The sequence below is a fragment of the Macaca nemestrina genome, chromosome 4 (assembly GCF_043159975.1).
Source record: "Macaca nemestrina isolate mMacNem1 chromosome 4, mMacNem.hap1, whole genome shotgun sequence".
In the NCBI taxonomy this organism is placed as follows: domain Eukaryota; kingdom Metazoa; phylum Chordata; class Mammalia; order Primates; family Cercopithecidae; genus Macaca; species Macaca nemestrina.
In genome coordinates, this window is record NC_092128.1 from 2,324,511 (window position 1) to 2,339,018 (window position 14,508).

The 14,508-nt window shown below is 58.1% G+C and overlaps 1 protein-coding gene across 1 annotated transcript; it reads left to right on the forward strand.

Annotated features, from left to right (window-relative positions):
- Positions 1–7,755: 7,755 nt before the first annotated feature.
- Positions 7,756–14,086, forward strand: LOC105474975 (motor neuron and pancreas homeobox 1). Its single transcript, XM_011729927.3, has 3 exons — positions 7,756–9,061; positions 12,306–12,466; positions 13,063–14,086. Exons 1-3 carry the CDS (start codon positions 8,365–8,367, stop codon positions 13,414–13,416), a joined length of 1,212 nt encoding a protein of 403 aa, XP_011728229.2. The 5' UTR covers positions 7,756–8,364; the 3' UTR covers positions 13,417–14,086.
- Positions 14,087–14,508: the final 422 nt, after the last annotated feature.

Sequence of the window (14,508 nt, forward strand, 5' to 3'; positions counted from 1 at the left end):
TGCCGCTCCCCTCCTCCCGGGCTGCGGCTCCGGGGGCCCAGATGCGCCCAGGCGCCGGGAGCGGGCCACCTGTTCCGCCGGGTAATTATTTTAATGTAAGGGGCCCAGAGTCACCGAGTTCGCGCCTCTAGCAGAGACAGAAGGCGGCCGGACTGAGGAACCTTCTCCAGCCTTTCAATGGAATTTCCCAGATGGGCCGAGGGGAAGCCAGGGCGGGTCACCAGGGGCCCTTTAACGCGTTCATTAGCCAAATTATCTTGCCCGCAGCACAGGGCCCTGGAGACTGCGGGGAGGGTGGGAGCAGCGGGCTGGAGGGTCTTTCTCCCTCCCACCTCGGTCTCTGCAGAAACAGCGGAGAGGGGCCTGTGTGCAGAAGCCGGCCCGGCTGTTGCAAAAAAGGATCTTAGTGTGCCCTTCTGCTGCAAACACCACACCCCGCAATTGTTCCACCGGGAGGACCGCAGCCCAGTCAAAGGCCAAGTGGGAAAAAAAATTATTAGAATCATGCAACAAGGAGGTTATAATATAATAACTAATGCCATCAACCCCGATTATGGACGCAGCCCTGGTCTACAGGGCTTGCAGTCAGAGCTGGTGGCACTCTTTGTGCCTGGGTCCTCAGCCGGTTTGTCCCTCCGTAAGGCAGAGGGCGGCCCAGGCTGCTCCCAGGTGTGGTGTAAGCACTGGCTGAGGCTGCAGGAGAAGGCCGCTGAAACCATTGAGCGTCTGGGGCTTCCTGGCAGGGATGGGCACTCTAGGAGCTTGGGAACGGCCTAGAGTCCATCTTAAATCTGCCCCCACCCCACACACCCTTACTCTGTGTGTGATGGTGGCTTTTCCATGCCCACATTCTCTCTGGTAAAATATTCCCAGTTCAAATGGTGAGGTGGGCAACAGGTTCTTTTTTTCAGATAGGGTCTTGCTCTGTGGCCCAGGTTGGAGTGCCATGGTGCAATCCTAGCTCACTGCAGCCTCACCTCTACCCCTGGGCTCAAGCGAGTCTCCTGTCCCAGCCTCCCAAGTAGCTGGGACCACAGGCACGTGCCACTGCACCAGCTAAGCAGCGGGTTCTTGACAGATTAGCTTCCCATCCCAGTTAGAAAGCAAAGGGGAGAGAGATGAGGTGCAGAGAGAAAAGCTGCCCTAGAAAAGGGGAAGAGTGGGAAGAATGCGAGGCAAACCAGCCAGGTCCTACCGGCATATAGAGCCCCTCCCAGGTGGGCCCCCAACCCGGGTCATGAACACTGCTGGGGGTGGGGAGGGCTCTTCAGGCCTTGAATGTGTGCACCTGTGAGAAGAAGCTTGGGCAGGGTTGCAAGTGGTGAACTTGACCACACACACCATTTGCCTATCCTGGGGAATTCCCCCTCCCCACTGCCACAGCTCTGGAAAGTGGCCTAAGAGGAGGTCTTCTCTCTCTCTCTTTCTCTCTCTTTCCCTCTCCCCCTCTCTCAGCCGCCAGCAGCTGCAGCTTTTGCCACCTCAGCAACTACTAAATAGACCAATTAGCGCAGACTTCCTGCCATTATCGAACATGGACTTGGACATTAGTGCGCCACTATTCAGTCATAATTTCGAGTCAGAACGCGCTAAAAAAATTCACGCACTGAAGCGTTCAAACGTCCCTGAGCCACATCTGGGTGTGTATTTGTGCTTCTTCCCTGTTTCACCCCACCCAGCAGCCTGCAGGGCAGTAGTCACCATCCAAGCGCGATGGACGCCACCTTCTGTGACTCGTGTCGAGTTGTATGTTGTCTGTGTTGTTCCAGCGCCGCAGAGCTGCCCTTATCTGTCAGCGTAACCCTCTCCTCCTCCCGCTGGGGTGGGTGGGGGGAACAGGTGGGTTCTAAAGGGGTGCCTGGGCGCCCAGGCCAATGCTACCAGAGAGCAGTGTGGAGTATTTGGAAAGAGTGTTGATTCCGAAACATATTTTCCATGGAGGCTGGAGGCTGGGCTCTGGTAAAGCGTGCAGGCAGTGCTCTCAGCCTTGCCATAAAGATCTCTTTGCAAGACTCACGCAGCACTGTGGCCCACAGGCTGGTGTCTATCTGGAGGGTAGTTCTGTTGCAGCACATTCTGGAAAAAGTCCAGCTTATGCATGTGTTTGGTGTCTACCTTGTTTCTGCCAACAGTCTGCAGAGGGCCCTGCGTGAATCTGGAATAAAATAAAATAAAATGTTTGTAGCAAAGAAAAAAAGACTCTAGAGAAGGCTTTCATTTCTGTGGAGGGTTGTTATTCCCCCAAAACAATGAAAGGGGCTCAAATGAAAGGAGCCTCCCTTCCCTCCCAAGGTTTGTTTCTCTTTATGATACAAGAAGCTTCGAAGAGGCTGGAAAGGATTTCACCTCCTTGTGTCAGAAGGAGACCTGGGCCAGCAGCTGAGCTCAGGGTGGCCAGGCCTGTCCCTTCCCTGCAGGGTCCAGGGAAGCGAGGAGGCTGCCCAAGGTCTGGAAGGAAGCAGAGATTTGTGTCTCTGGAGGAAATTTCTAAAAATAGAAGGCCCTTGGGTCACTGCATTTGACTAATTTAAATCCTGTGGCATCTCCCTAACTTCTCTCCAAGCCCCCTGGTAGGGGCTGGTTGTTTGCAGCCAGGGCTGGGCCCAGAGGAGAGGGTCAAGCCAGTGACTCGGGGGTGTTCTGGGGGGCTCACATTCCCGGTGAAGCCTGGGTGGTGCTGGCCCTGCGAAAGGAGTTGGGGTGAGGGTGCCCTCTAAAATGGCAACAGGAAATCCAGGTTGCAGGGAGGGGCTGAAGAGGGGCTGAGGGAGCACACCCTTACAGGGGAGCACACAGCAGACCTGGGCCCACCTCAGGCCCCGCCTCGGTTTGAGGGTTTGAGCTGCAAGTCTTTGGGTTGCTACTCCTGAGCCCACCCTTTCCAGACTCCTTTAAGGCCCAGCTCCCAGGGGTCATAGAGGAGGTCAGCAGATCAAAGGACAGCACTAATGACTCGATGCCTTTGGCCCGGTGGCTCTGAAGGGGCTGGGGTGGGTGGGGGGACCTGAGCAGATGTCCCCAGCTCCAGTGACCCTAGGCCCTCTCCGCAGATCCTCCTTCCCTCTGAGCTCCAGGAAGGAGGTCGGAGCATCTCCCACCATTCCTGCCCTTGCCCTCTGGGCTCCCACTCCAGCCTTACTAAGCTACTTCCTGTGCCAGAGGCCAGTCTCATCTCAAACACGACTAAGCTACTTCCTGTGCCAGAGGCCAGTCTCATCTCAAACACGACTAAGCTACTTCCTGTGCCAGAGGCCAGTCTCATCTCAAACACGACTAAGCTACTTCCTGTGCCAGAGGCCAGTCTCATCTCAAACACGCTTAGGTCCCGACCTCTGGCCAGTTACATGGCATCTTCATGCCTGTTTCCTGAAGAAAGCCTTGAAAGTTTACATTGAAACGGAACTGCATGAGTCCCTGAAGACCACATGGCTTCAGCAAGACAGGACTAATGTACCTGGGCCCCTCTGCAGCCAAATCCTCTCTGTTGGCCCTCGGCTTCAGTTTTAGAAATGCAAGATCATGGCCGGGCGCGGTGGCTCAAGCCTGTAATCCCAGCACTTTGGGAGGCCGAAATGGGTGGATCACGAGGTCAGGAGATCGAGATCATCCTGGTTAACACGGTGAAACCCCGTCTCTACTAAAAAATACAAAAAAACTAGCCGGGCGAGGTGGTAGGCGCCTGTAGTCCCAGCTACTCGGGAGGCTGAGGCAGGAGAATGGCGCGAACCCGGGAGGCGGAGCTTGCAGTGAGCTGAGATCTGGCCACTGCACTCCAGCCTGGGCGACAGAGCGAGACTCCGTCTCAAAAAAAAAAAAAAAAAAAAAAAAAGAAATGCAAGATCTGCCCCCTGCTTCAGCCACTGAGTGCCCTTCCAGGCACCTGCTCCATTTCACGTGGAAAAAAGCAATATCTACATGATAAATAAATGCATGATACTTGCCTCGCATCTTGTGAATATGTGAGTGTACAGGTTTTTCCCCCAATCCTCACAGGTTCCCAGTTGCGTGGGTAAGTCCAGATGTAAATAGACACAGACTACAACAGCGTTTTCTTTTGCGATGGTTTGTAGAAATCACCATCTCCTTCCCAAGTAGTGGAAGGAAGGGCAGCTGCAGGCACTCTTTAATTCCTTAACAGGAGGCCTGTAGAAAGCAGGCACCTGCGGCGGGCAGGGAGGAGCTGCGGTGGGAGCCAGCTGATTAGGGTGCACCAGGCCTTCTCTGCCTGTCTTGAGAAACCAAGAGTTCTAGGGAGAACTCTCCAGGGCTGAGTTCTGCCCCTGGGGCCGCTGGAGGGAAAACTCACCTGGAGACTCAGGTTTGGGAGCACTACTAGGATCAGACCTTTGATCTCTCTTTGTGGCCCTTCCCAAGACCCAAGCCCAGCTCCAGTCTGCCCCAAAGCCAGCTGGTCTGGATCAATACAGATACTGGGAACAGGAAGAGACGCAGCAGGCTCCACCTCACACGTTGTAAACCACACAAAGATCTACACTTCCCAGATAGCCCCCTCTCTCCCCCACACCTGCCTCTCTCCGTGCAACTTTACAGAGAGCCTCCACTTTATATAACGTATCCTTAAATATAAGTAGAACATCGGATCATTTTAAAGGCCCTGTAGCACCTTAGAGTCCATTTGGTCCAACCGCTGCTTCTGCAGACAAAGAAACAAATCCATCAAGAAAAGCAGCTTCAGACTCCTGAAATGGCACCTCAGCTAGAGGGGCGGTCCGGACAGAACGCAGGGCTGCTATGCCATGCCTCCTCAGACAGCCTTGCACAGCCCCACAGGTGGTACAGACACCTGAAGGACCTGCACACATGTTGTCCTGTGTTTTCAGGAAGGTGTCCTCAGCAGGTCTCAGGCAGAATAGAAACACGAGACAGGGTGTGAAGGGGTTTTGGACCACGGTTACCGCAGAACAAAAAGGGGTGAAATGAATTCCTCTAGGAGTTACAAAAAAAAAAAAAAAAAGCCAGAAAACACCCACTGTGATTTTGTTGAGGGAGATGGCTGATGTCATGAGTCTAGACTACACACCCCATCACCAACTAAAATCACCCTGGCAGTGGGCATTTTCGGCTGGAGAGAGGAACAGCATCTTCTCCAAGGTCCATCCTGGGAGATTTCTTCTGCAGCCACTCCCTTCCCCCAGCTTCCTACATCATTGACCTCAGGACCAAGCAACCTGCCCCCAGCAGACGGGGGTGATGAGATGAGAAAGGCAAGTCAGTCTTGGCACCAAACCCCTGGAGGAGGAGGAGGCCGAGGCTGTGTTCTCTACCCTGGGGAGGCAGAGTCACAGCTAGGGCTTCTTGCCTGGGACAGGTGGCTAAGAATCTCTGGTCTCCTTTACAAGCCTTCCCCCACCCAAAAAGGAACAGATGGGATGGGGACTCAGGGCTGGGTGTACCTGAGAGCTTCGAGGGCAGCAGGGTGGGAACAGTGTGGCCTCTGCAGTCAGACCTGGTTCTACTCCCAGCTCTAAGGCTGAACTGCCTGCTGGGAACAAGGATCCCAAACTCTCTAAACCTGTACTCTAGAAAATGGAGATGGCCGGGCGCGGTGGCTCAAGCCTGTAATCCCAGCACTTTGGGAGGCCGAGATGGGCGGATCACGAGGTCAGGAGATCGAGACCATCCTGGCTAACACGGTGAAACCCCGTCTCTACTAAGAAATACAAAAAATAGCCGGGTGAGGTGGCAGCGCCTGTAGTCCCAGCTACTCGGGAGGCTGAGGCCGGAGAATGGCGTGAACCCGGGAGGCGGAGCTTGCAGTGAGCTGAGATCTGGCCACTGCACTCCAGCCTGGGCTACAGAGCGAGACTCCGTCTCAAAAAAAAAAAAAAAAGAAAATGGAGATGATAGGCCAGGTGCGGTCGCTCACACCTGTAATCCCAGCACTCTGGGAGGCCGAAGTGGGTGGATCACCTGAGGTCCGGAGTTTGAGACCAGCCTAACCAACATGGTGAAACCCCATCTCTACTAAAAATACAAAAATTAGCCTGGCCTGGTGGCACATGCCTGTAATCTCAGCTACTGGGGAGGCTGAGGCAGAAGAATCGCTTGAACCTGGGAGATGGAGGTTGCAGTGAGCCATGATCGTGCCATTGCACTCTAGCCTGGGCAACAAGAACAAAACTCCACCTCAAAAAAAAAAAAAAAAAAAAAAAAAAAAAAAAAAAAAAAAAAAAAGAAAAGAAAGAAAGAAAGAAAAAAAGAAAAGAAAAGAAAATGGAGATGATAAAAATCTTCCTTCTAGTGTCAGAGTGAAGATCAAGGAAGAGAATTCTAGAAAGCGCGTAGCACATAGTAGGTGTTCAAGAAATGCGAGTGTTTCCCTCTCTCCACTTGGAGGCAGAAGTGCATTTCTGTCACCACAAAGACATCTAAAGGCACGACAAACTCCGTGTGAATGCCGGTGATTTCTTTTTCCCAGTGGTCGCTCTGCAAAGCTAGATCACATTTACTCCAAGTTGCCGTTATTCATCCATTGCCATCCTCCTAACCTTCCAACCAGTCCTGTGCATCTGGGAACTACTCTGTGTTATAATGAAAAAGATATCACTCCCGCCAACAAAGTCACTGTCATCAACTCTCGCCTAGGTAAAAAGCCTTTTGAAGAGAAGTGGCAAGGTCTCTCTATTTGCCTTTTTAAAAATCCCTCTGGTAGCAACCTGGCCTGCTAATTTTGAAGTTTACCTGGCACTGAGTTTCTCTTTGGCTCTCTCCCCTCTCCACAGCCCCTTCCGGTCCTTTATTCACCTCTCACCTGCATAGGAAGCCCTGGAACCTGGAACTCCCTCCCGGTTCTCACGCTTGCTGGGGAAGATAACTGGGTCTAATGGCGCTATTGACAAAGCCTGGTGTTGATGCCGCTTGACTTCCCGACCCCTGTGTTGATTCTTTCAGCTTCAAAAACGTCCTTGGAAGTGGTTTTACTGTAAATATTTGAAGTGTGCGTGTGGGGGAGGGGTGAGATCTGGGTGCTCACTCCGTGCCTCAGTCACTCACGGGAAGCCCTTTCCTCTCCACTTCCCAGGAGGCCCCGGCAGCAGGAGACCGTCTTTCCCCGCTCCTGCCCGGGGACTGGCCGGGGGTCGCAGCGGCAGGGCTTCCGAAGGATGACGGGCCCTACGGGTTTTTCAGGGCCGAGGTGTGTGGGCCTCGACTCCCGCAAGCCCACGGGCATCCCTCGGCAGCGAGGAAGAGCTTTGCCACCGAGGACCCGCTCCACTGAGCAAGCACGTGGGCGACGTCTGCAAGCCGACTTTGGTCCTGCAGGCCAGGGCGCCCATATCTGCCGTCTCCGCCTTGACTGTGGCAGGGGCTCCCAGCGAGGATTCGTGGAGGCCAAACTCACACTCACATGCGCGTTTACACCCCCACGTCCCCGCACACACACCTGAAAATGCGGGGCCTTCCCAGTGCAGATAAGGTTCGACCTGCAGAGCTTTGGCCACGGGGACAAAACCCTCCCCTGCTGCGCCCTGGAGACCCGGGAGCAGGGAGGGCTTGGGAAACACCACGGTCTTCAGTGCGCTGCCGTCGCCTCGCAAATCGGCCAGGTCTGCGCTCAGCATGGGCGCTCAGGAGCGTGGAACCACCGTGCTCCGCGAGGCAGACGTGGACCCACGCCAGCGCCGACAAGGAGGCCGGAAAGAACGCGCGCAGCTGGCTCCAGGGACCAACCAAGTCCGGAGGGGGCCAGGTGTCTCGGGAGCGGGTCTTGGGCAGCCGCGGGGCTCTCCAGGGTCCCGGGGGTTGCCAGTGCCCGCCGTCCGGCTCCGCACCCAGGGGAGGGCGGGTAGAGGCCCCAGTTTGCGCCTCGGAGTATCCACTCCCCGGCGGTGTCCCCGCCCGCCAGCGCCGCGCAACAGCCCGGGGTGCTTAGGACCTCGCGGCGCGGGGGCGGGGCGGCGGGCGGCCGGGACGGTGACAGGTGCGCCCCTCGGCCAATGGCGGAGCCCGCGGCCCTCCCCGGGCCCCCGCTGCGCGCGCCAATCGGAGGCCGCGCTGAGCTTCAAGTGCGCGGTGGGGCGCGGGTCCCCAGCACCGCGCCAGCGGCCTCGGCGCGGTCGCCTAAGGGCTGGAGCGCAGAGAGCCGGGCTCCCCGGCCCGGACGCGGGGAAGCACTCGCGTGGAAGTTTGTGCGAGCGCGGCCCGGGGCGGGGCCCGCACGGAGGAGGCGCCGGGACCATGGTCACCCTCGGCTGAGTTTCCGGCGGCGACTTTGATTATTGGCAAATCACCACCATAACAATACCGAGACCCCGGGCTTGCGCCGCACGCGCTGACTCCGCGACCCCGCACACGGCCGCGTCGCCCGCCACCCGGCCCTGAGCGCCAACCCCAAACGAACCGATGGAAAAATCCAAAAATTTCCGCATCGACGCCCTGCTGGCGGTGGACCCCCCGCGAGCCGCCTCTGCGCAGAGCGCGCCGCTGGCCTTGGTCACGTCCCTCGCTGCCGCCGCATCTGGCACCGGAGGTGGCGGGGGCGGCGGCGGGGCGAGCGGCGGGACGAGCGGCAGCTGCAGCCCCGCGTCCTCGGAGCCGCCGGCTGCGCCCGCCGACCGCCTGCGCGCCGAGAGCCCGTCTCCGCCGCGCCTTTTGGCCGCGCACTGCGCGCTGCTGCCCAAGCCGGGCTTCCTGGGCGGGGGCGGCGGCGGCGGCGGCACGGGCAGCGGGCACGGGGGCCCCCACCACCACGCGCACCCGGGCGCAGCGGCCGCTGCCGCCGCTGCCGCCGCCGCCGCCGCCGCCGCCGCTGGGGGCCTGGCGCTGGGGCTGCACCCGGGGGGCGCGCAGGGTGGCGCGGGCCTCCCGGCGCAGGCGGCGCTCTACGGCCACCCGGTCTACGGCTACTCCGCGGCGGCGGCGGCGGCTGCGCTGGCTGGCCAGCACCCGGCGCTCTCCTACTCGTACCCGCAGGTGCAGGGTGCGCACCCCGCGCACCCCGCCGACCCCATCAAGCTGGGCGCCGGCACCTTCCAGCTGGACCAGTGGCTGCGCGCATCCACCGCGGGCATGATCCTGCCTAAGATGCCCGACTTTAACTGTGAGTACCCTGCGGCCCCCGTGGATGCGCGGGGCGGGAGGGCCTCGTGCATCCTCCACCCGGCACCGCCTGCCCCTCTCTTCGCTTGGCTCCCAGCGAGCGGGGGAAGCGCTGCGAAGCCGCCTCGGCTCTGCCCGGGGCCTGCGAGGACTCACCTGGACCCCCAGGCGTGAGACGGGCGGCGAATTATTAAAATGGCCATGCGCAGGCCTTGCCTTCTCTTCCTCTCTTAACGGGAAGGGGCAGTTGGAGGTGTGAGACTGAGATCTAATGATTAACCTGAAGGCTGCAAGAGAAGGAAGTCGCCGGGCAAGGCGAATGGAGAGCGCCCTGAATTAGGCAGACCCGGGAATGGGGGTCAGGGCTTATCACCGGGGAAGGGAACTTGGGCCAGGTCCCCCATTCAGGGCGCTAGAGACACCCGCAGCCCCTCCAGGGAGAGGGAGTGCTTCAGGAGCAGCAAACAAGAGAAATAGGCTTCGAGGCCCGGGGAGGCAAGGCCAGGGCGCAGGGAACCCCTGGCTTTTACCAGGCCGCTGCCCTCCTCTGGAAGGGCGTTGGATCCGGGGTGCGATGGCCGAGGCAGGTGGCCTGGCTTGAACCAGCTATGGGGAGATTCTAAACAGTAGGTGCCTGGCCTGGTATACCGGGCGCCCAACAAGGTAACGAATGCTCCTCCAAGGTGGGGCCGAGGGAGCCCCGACCCCAGAGCCGCTGGGCTTCGGGCAGCTTCCTCTCCATCCAGGCGGGACACCTCGCCAGAGGCCTGGGCCCCTCAGGCTTTCCTGGCACACGCGGACTCTCTGGGCTGGGACTCCGGGGCTCTGGCTCTCCCCGATCGCCCCATCGGGGTCAGCTACTTTTGAGTCGGGCTGAGCAGAAGATGCTTTTCCGCTCAAGGCTTTCAGCCGCCGAACACCCAAACAAAGCGACCCCATTGTTTCTGTCTGAGTGAATTTGTTTAGACTGGGGAGATGCAGGCAGAGCAGGGGAAAAGCAAAAAAGAAAACAGAAATAAACACTCCAGAATTCAGATTCCTTTGCTGGAAGCTGTGATTGTGACTAAACAGAGAAAATCTAGGACCCCAGAGGTTGGAGAAGTCACAAGGGAGTGAGAAAATCCCTGCAGAACGCTGTTTGCCCACAGCCGCCCCAGGCTTTCCTAGCTCAGCTCCAAGAAGGCCCCAGTGGCCACCCATCCCTCACTTGGGAAAGTCAGCCCCACTGACTCCAGCCGGAAGAGGGAAAGCTGCCCCTCACCTCAGACACCTCTGGGTCTGCGAATCTCCTGCCAGCCTGGGCTTAAACCCAGGGCGCCCTCCTGGGCCTGGCTGTCGACCCAGGGCCCAGCCCTTCTGATAGAAAGCCACCAATATGAACTGCATTTCCCAGAGCTAAGGACGCTAAGTCGCCCACGGAGGGGGCTGGCCAGCCCAGGGGCCCGTGGTCCTAGGCCTCCTAGGGCCCTGGACTCCCTGGCCACCGGGGCGCTTTCTGGAGCCCAAGGTCACTCAGAAAATTTATTAAAGTGAGACACCTTCCCAACACACCTTGCCTGTTTGATTCCAAATGTTGACCTAGAGTTGGCCAAATTCTAAACACAGCCAGCTTTAAGTTCAGAAGAGGAATCTGCACCTGGCAATCCAAAAGGGCAGGCATAATCGTGCCAAAGACGGCAGAATGTGTTCTGAGAAGTCCTCCTCGCTGGTCACAGGGAAAACCTGTTTGGTTTCTTTAATTGGTTGTTTCTGCCTGTGGGATGGCATTTCCCAAATGGTCCCTCCAGAGCCAGTGTTTTAATTAAAGTTCTAATGTATTGTCAAGTTGGGAATTCGGGGCCTTGTTTGACTAAAGCAGGGGGCGTGGGCCATCCTCTAAAGCAAATTGCCCATCCCCGGGGACCTGAGCTCATCCAGGCCTGGGGCTGGCCTCCTTTCTTTCCTTTGCTTTCTTTCTTTTATTGTCCAACACTTGTCAGGCTCCTGGGAAATCAAGGGAAGTCTCGTTTTGAGGTCATAAAATTCTCTGTGATGTAACCGTGCGAAATTATGTAAATAAAGCCGGGCAGGCCTCCTCGAACACACAGAGAACCGGATCCTGCCTGCGCCTCTGCCTTTAATTTGCGTAATGAGAATTGTCCTGAAAAGGCTTCCAGTCTCCCCAGGCCTTGCCCCCCGCCACCCGCACCCTGAGGAGGGGGCATGTCAAGAAAAACACTGGAAAGGTGGTAGGGTCCCTGATGAATACATACACAGACTTGGACCCTGGGTTTGGTCCTGTTCCACCCGTTCTCTCTCCCTTCCTTCCATTCCTTCCTTCCTTCCTCCCTCCCTCCTTCCCTCTCTCCCTTCTTCCTTCCTTCCTTTCTTCCTTCTTCCCTTCCTTCCTCCCTTCCTTCCTTCCTCCCTCCTTCCTTCCCTCTCTCCCTCCCTCCCTCCCTTCCTTCCTTCCTCCCTCCTTCCTTCCCTCTCTCCCTTCCTCCCTCCTTCCTTCCCTCTCTCCCTTCCTCCCTCCCTTCCTTCCTCCCTCCCTTCCTTCCTTCTTTCCTTCCTTCCTTCCTTCTTCCCTCCCTCCCTCCCTCCTTACCTCTCTGCCTTCCTTCCTTTTCTTTTTCTCCTCCTCCTCTTCTGTCTTAAGGAGGCAGTGGAGGGAGACCTGGAACTGCAGGACCAGCTCTTCCCAGACCTGTTTGGATCTGAGCCTGAATCTCTAGGAAGGCGCAGTGAGGAGAGGGGGAGAGATTTGGTTCTCACCACTCACTGCTCCTTTATTTTATTTTATTATTTTTTATTTATTGAGAGATGGAGTCTTGCTGTGTCACCCAGGGTACAGGACAGGGGTGCAGTCTAGCTCACTGCAGCCTTGAACTCCTGGGAACCTCCCATCTTGGCCCCCAACTGGCCTCACTTCTCTTGCCTCTGGGTCAATCCACTCCTACCAAAGCCGGCTCATGTGGAGAGGATGCCTCCTGCGATGGACCCTGTTTAACAGGGACACTCAGATGTCTCCCAGACAAAAAAAAAAAAAAAAAGGTCTCATTAACCCCAAACCACCCATTTCCACTTGGTGGTCCTGAGTCCTCATTCCTTGGGGAGTGAGCACTGATAGTGAGGGAACAGCCCTGCCCTCTGCAGGGCCAGGCCTTCGGCACTGGGGCCTTGAGGGCAGTGGTACCAGCAGCCACGGGAGGGGCTGGGGCGAGGACCGGAGCCGGCTGTGGGCCTCACTGCCCTTTGGTCCCCAGCCCAGGCGCAGTCGAACCTCCTGGGGAAGTGCCGCCGGCCGCGCACCGCCTTCACCAGCCAGCAGCTGCTGGAGCTGGAGCATCAGTTCAAGCTCAACAAGTACCTGTCGCGGCCCAAGCGCTTCGAGGTGGCCACCTCGCTCATGCTCACGGAGACCCAGGTGCGCGCCCTCCCCGCCCCCGACACATCCCGGCCTCCCAGGGGACACTGTTACCTCTGCACTCGTGACCCACGGGCAGTCTGGGGCATCTGGCGCTGCGCCTCGACAGTTAAGACAGTGGGTGCACGGGTTCATCTAAGGAGCCCAGAGCGCCGATTCAGTAGCTTCGAGTGGGGCCCAAGAGTCAGCACCTAACCACCCCTCCTTTCATTCTGAAGAAGGTGATCCCCAGGCCGCATTCGAGAAATTTTGTTCCAGAAAGAGATGAGGGAACATCCTGAGATTTGCCGCGACGTAGCCAGCTGCCCTGACCCTTCCTCCGCAGACGGAGGGCGCGGGTAGAAAAGTCCCCGGACCGGGTCGTTGGGGACATAGTCCTAGCTCCCACGGAGCTCAAGCCCAGCTCTGGGGTTTGCTGCTGAGTGGTGGGTTGGGGGGAGGAGGAAGCTGCAAGCCCCCTCCCCATTCCACTTCTAAGTCGTCTCACCCTGAGGCCATTCCAGGGCCGACCCGCTGGGGCCCGGGCGCGCGCGGCCGGGGGACAGGAAGCCCTGGGGTGGCGGTGGCCGGTTTCTCACGCCCGCTTATGCCCGCAGGTGAAGATTTGGTTCCAGAACCGGCGGATGAAATGGAAACGCAGCAAAAAGGCCAAAGAGCAGGCGGCGCAGGAAGCGGAGAAACAGAAGGGCGGCGGCGGGGGCGCGGGGAAGGGCGGAGCGGAGGAGCCGGGCGCGGAGGAGCTGCTGGGGCCGACCGCGCCCGGGGACAAGGGCAGCGGACGCCGCCTGCGGGACTTGAGGGACAGTGACCCCGAGGAGGACGAGGACGAGGACGACGAGGACCATTTCCCCTACAGCAATGGCGCCAGCACCCACGCCGCCTCCTCCGACTGCTCCTCGGAGGACGACTCGCCGCCCCCGCGGCCGGGCCACCAGCCCGCGCCTCAGTAGGAGCCCCGGGGCCCAGCAGGTGTGGCGCGCAAGGAGCGCCCCGGCCGGCGGCTTCTCCCGGAGGCCCCGGCGCCCGCACCCACCCAGCCCGGCCCCGAGAGCCAGCTCGGCAGCCGCCCCGTGGACCCCTCGCCGAGGCCGGGGCTGGAGGGATTCGGCCGCGGCCTCCGGTCCTGGGCACTTCCCTTTTAAGCCAGGGCGCCTCACCCGCTCTTCGAGAAACAGCAAGAGGGAGACCCAGGGGCCTGCAACTTGATGGTTCTTTTAAAATTAATTTTGGTTGGTGTTGGGGGAGGTGCGAGTGCCCGTGAGAAGAACCGACCCCCCCCCCCCCACCTCCGCAAGGGGAAGCCTCCCGTCTCCCCTTTCCCAGCGTCCGAGAAGGCGGAAACCCACAGTGTTATCTGACTTCTGAAACTTGAAACCGCCTCTGGAGGGGCCATTCTGCAGAGTATTTGGAAAAAGAAAAAGGGTTTATGCTTACGTCTCTGGGTTCGGGGGGATTGTGTCACGAGCGTTCAAACTGCTGGAAATCTCAAAACTGTACTGTCTTTATTTTTGTATATTGTATTTATATATAAAAAGAAACGTCTACGTATGCATGCTAAATTATTTAGCTTCTCCCATCGCCCACGATGGAATGTAAAATAAATTGGTTTTGTACTGGATCAGCGTGCACGCGTTTTTGGGGGTTATGCTTGAGGCTCTACTGTTTGCTTGTAGAAATGATGGGGAGGGTGTCTACTCAGCGGTTGGCAGCTGAGGGTGAAAATCAGAGTCTCAAGTGGGTGTCAGGACCACCTCCGCGCCTGCTGGGGAGTCGCAGTGTGAAGTGTTGGCAAAAATACCTGTGGTCAGGTGTCAGCGCATGCCGGGCTGCCTGGTGCACACCTGTGCCGGGACACGTGCCCCTCAGAAGCGGAGCTGTGGATTCTATTTATTTTCCTTTTTCCTTGCGGGCTGTCGCTTCGTTGGCGCTCCAGAAGTGGAAATACGCCATTTGGACGTTTCAGAAAATAAGCTTCAAACGACTAGGCGTTAGTAGTATCTGGAGTCCCTGCGACCTCAGGCGCTACTTAGGCACATTTCCCG

Bases quoted from the DNA above. Each gene is read 5' to 3' on its own strand.
- LOC105474975 (XM_011729927.3), top strand. From the start codon at position 8,365: ATGGAAAAATCCAAAAATTTCCGCATCGACGCCCTGCTGGCGGTGGAC. The intron at 9,062-12,305 runs GTGAGTACCCTG...TTTGGTCCCCAG, and splicing joins TAAGATGCCCGACTTTAACT to CCCAGGCGCAGTCGAACCTC. The intron at 12,467-13,062 runs GTGCGCGCCCTC...TTATGCCCGCAG, and splicing joins TCATGCTCACGGAGACCCAG to GTGAAGATTTGGTTCCAGAA.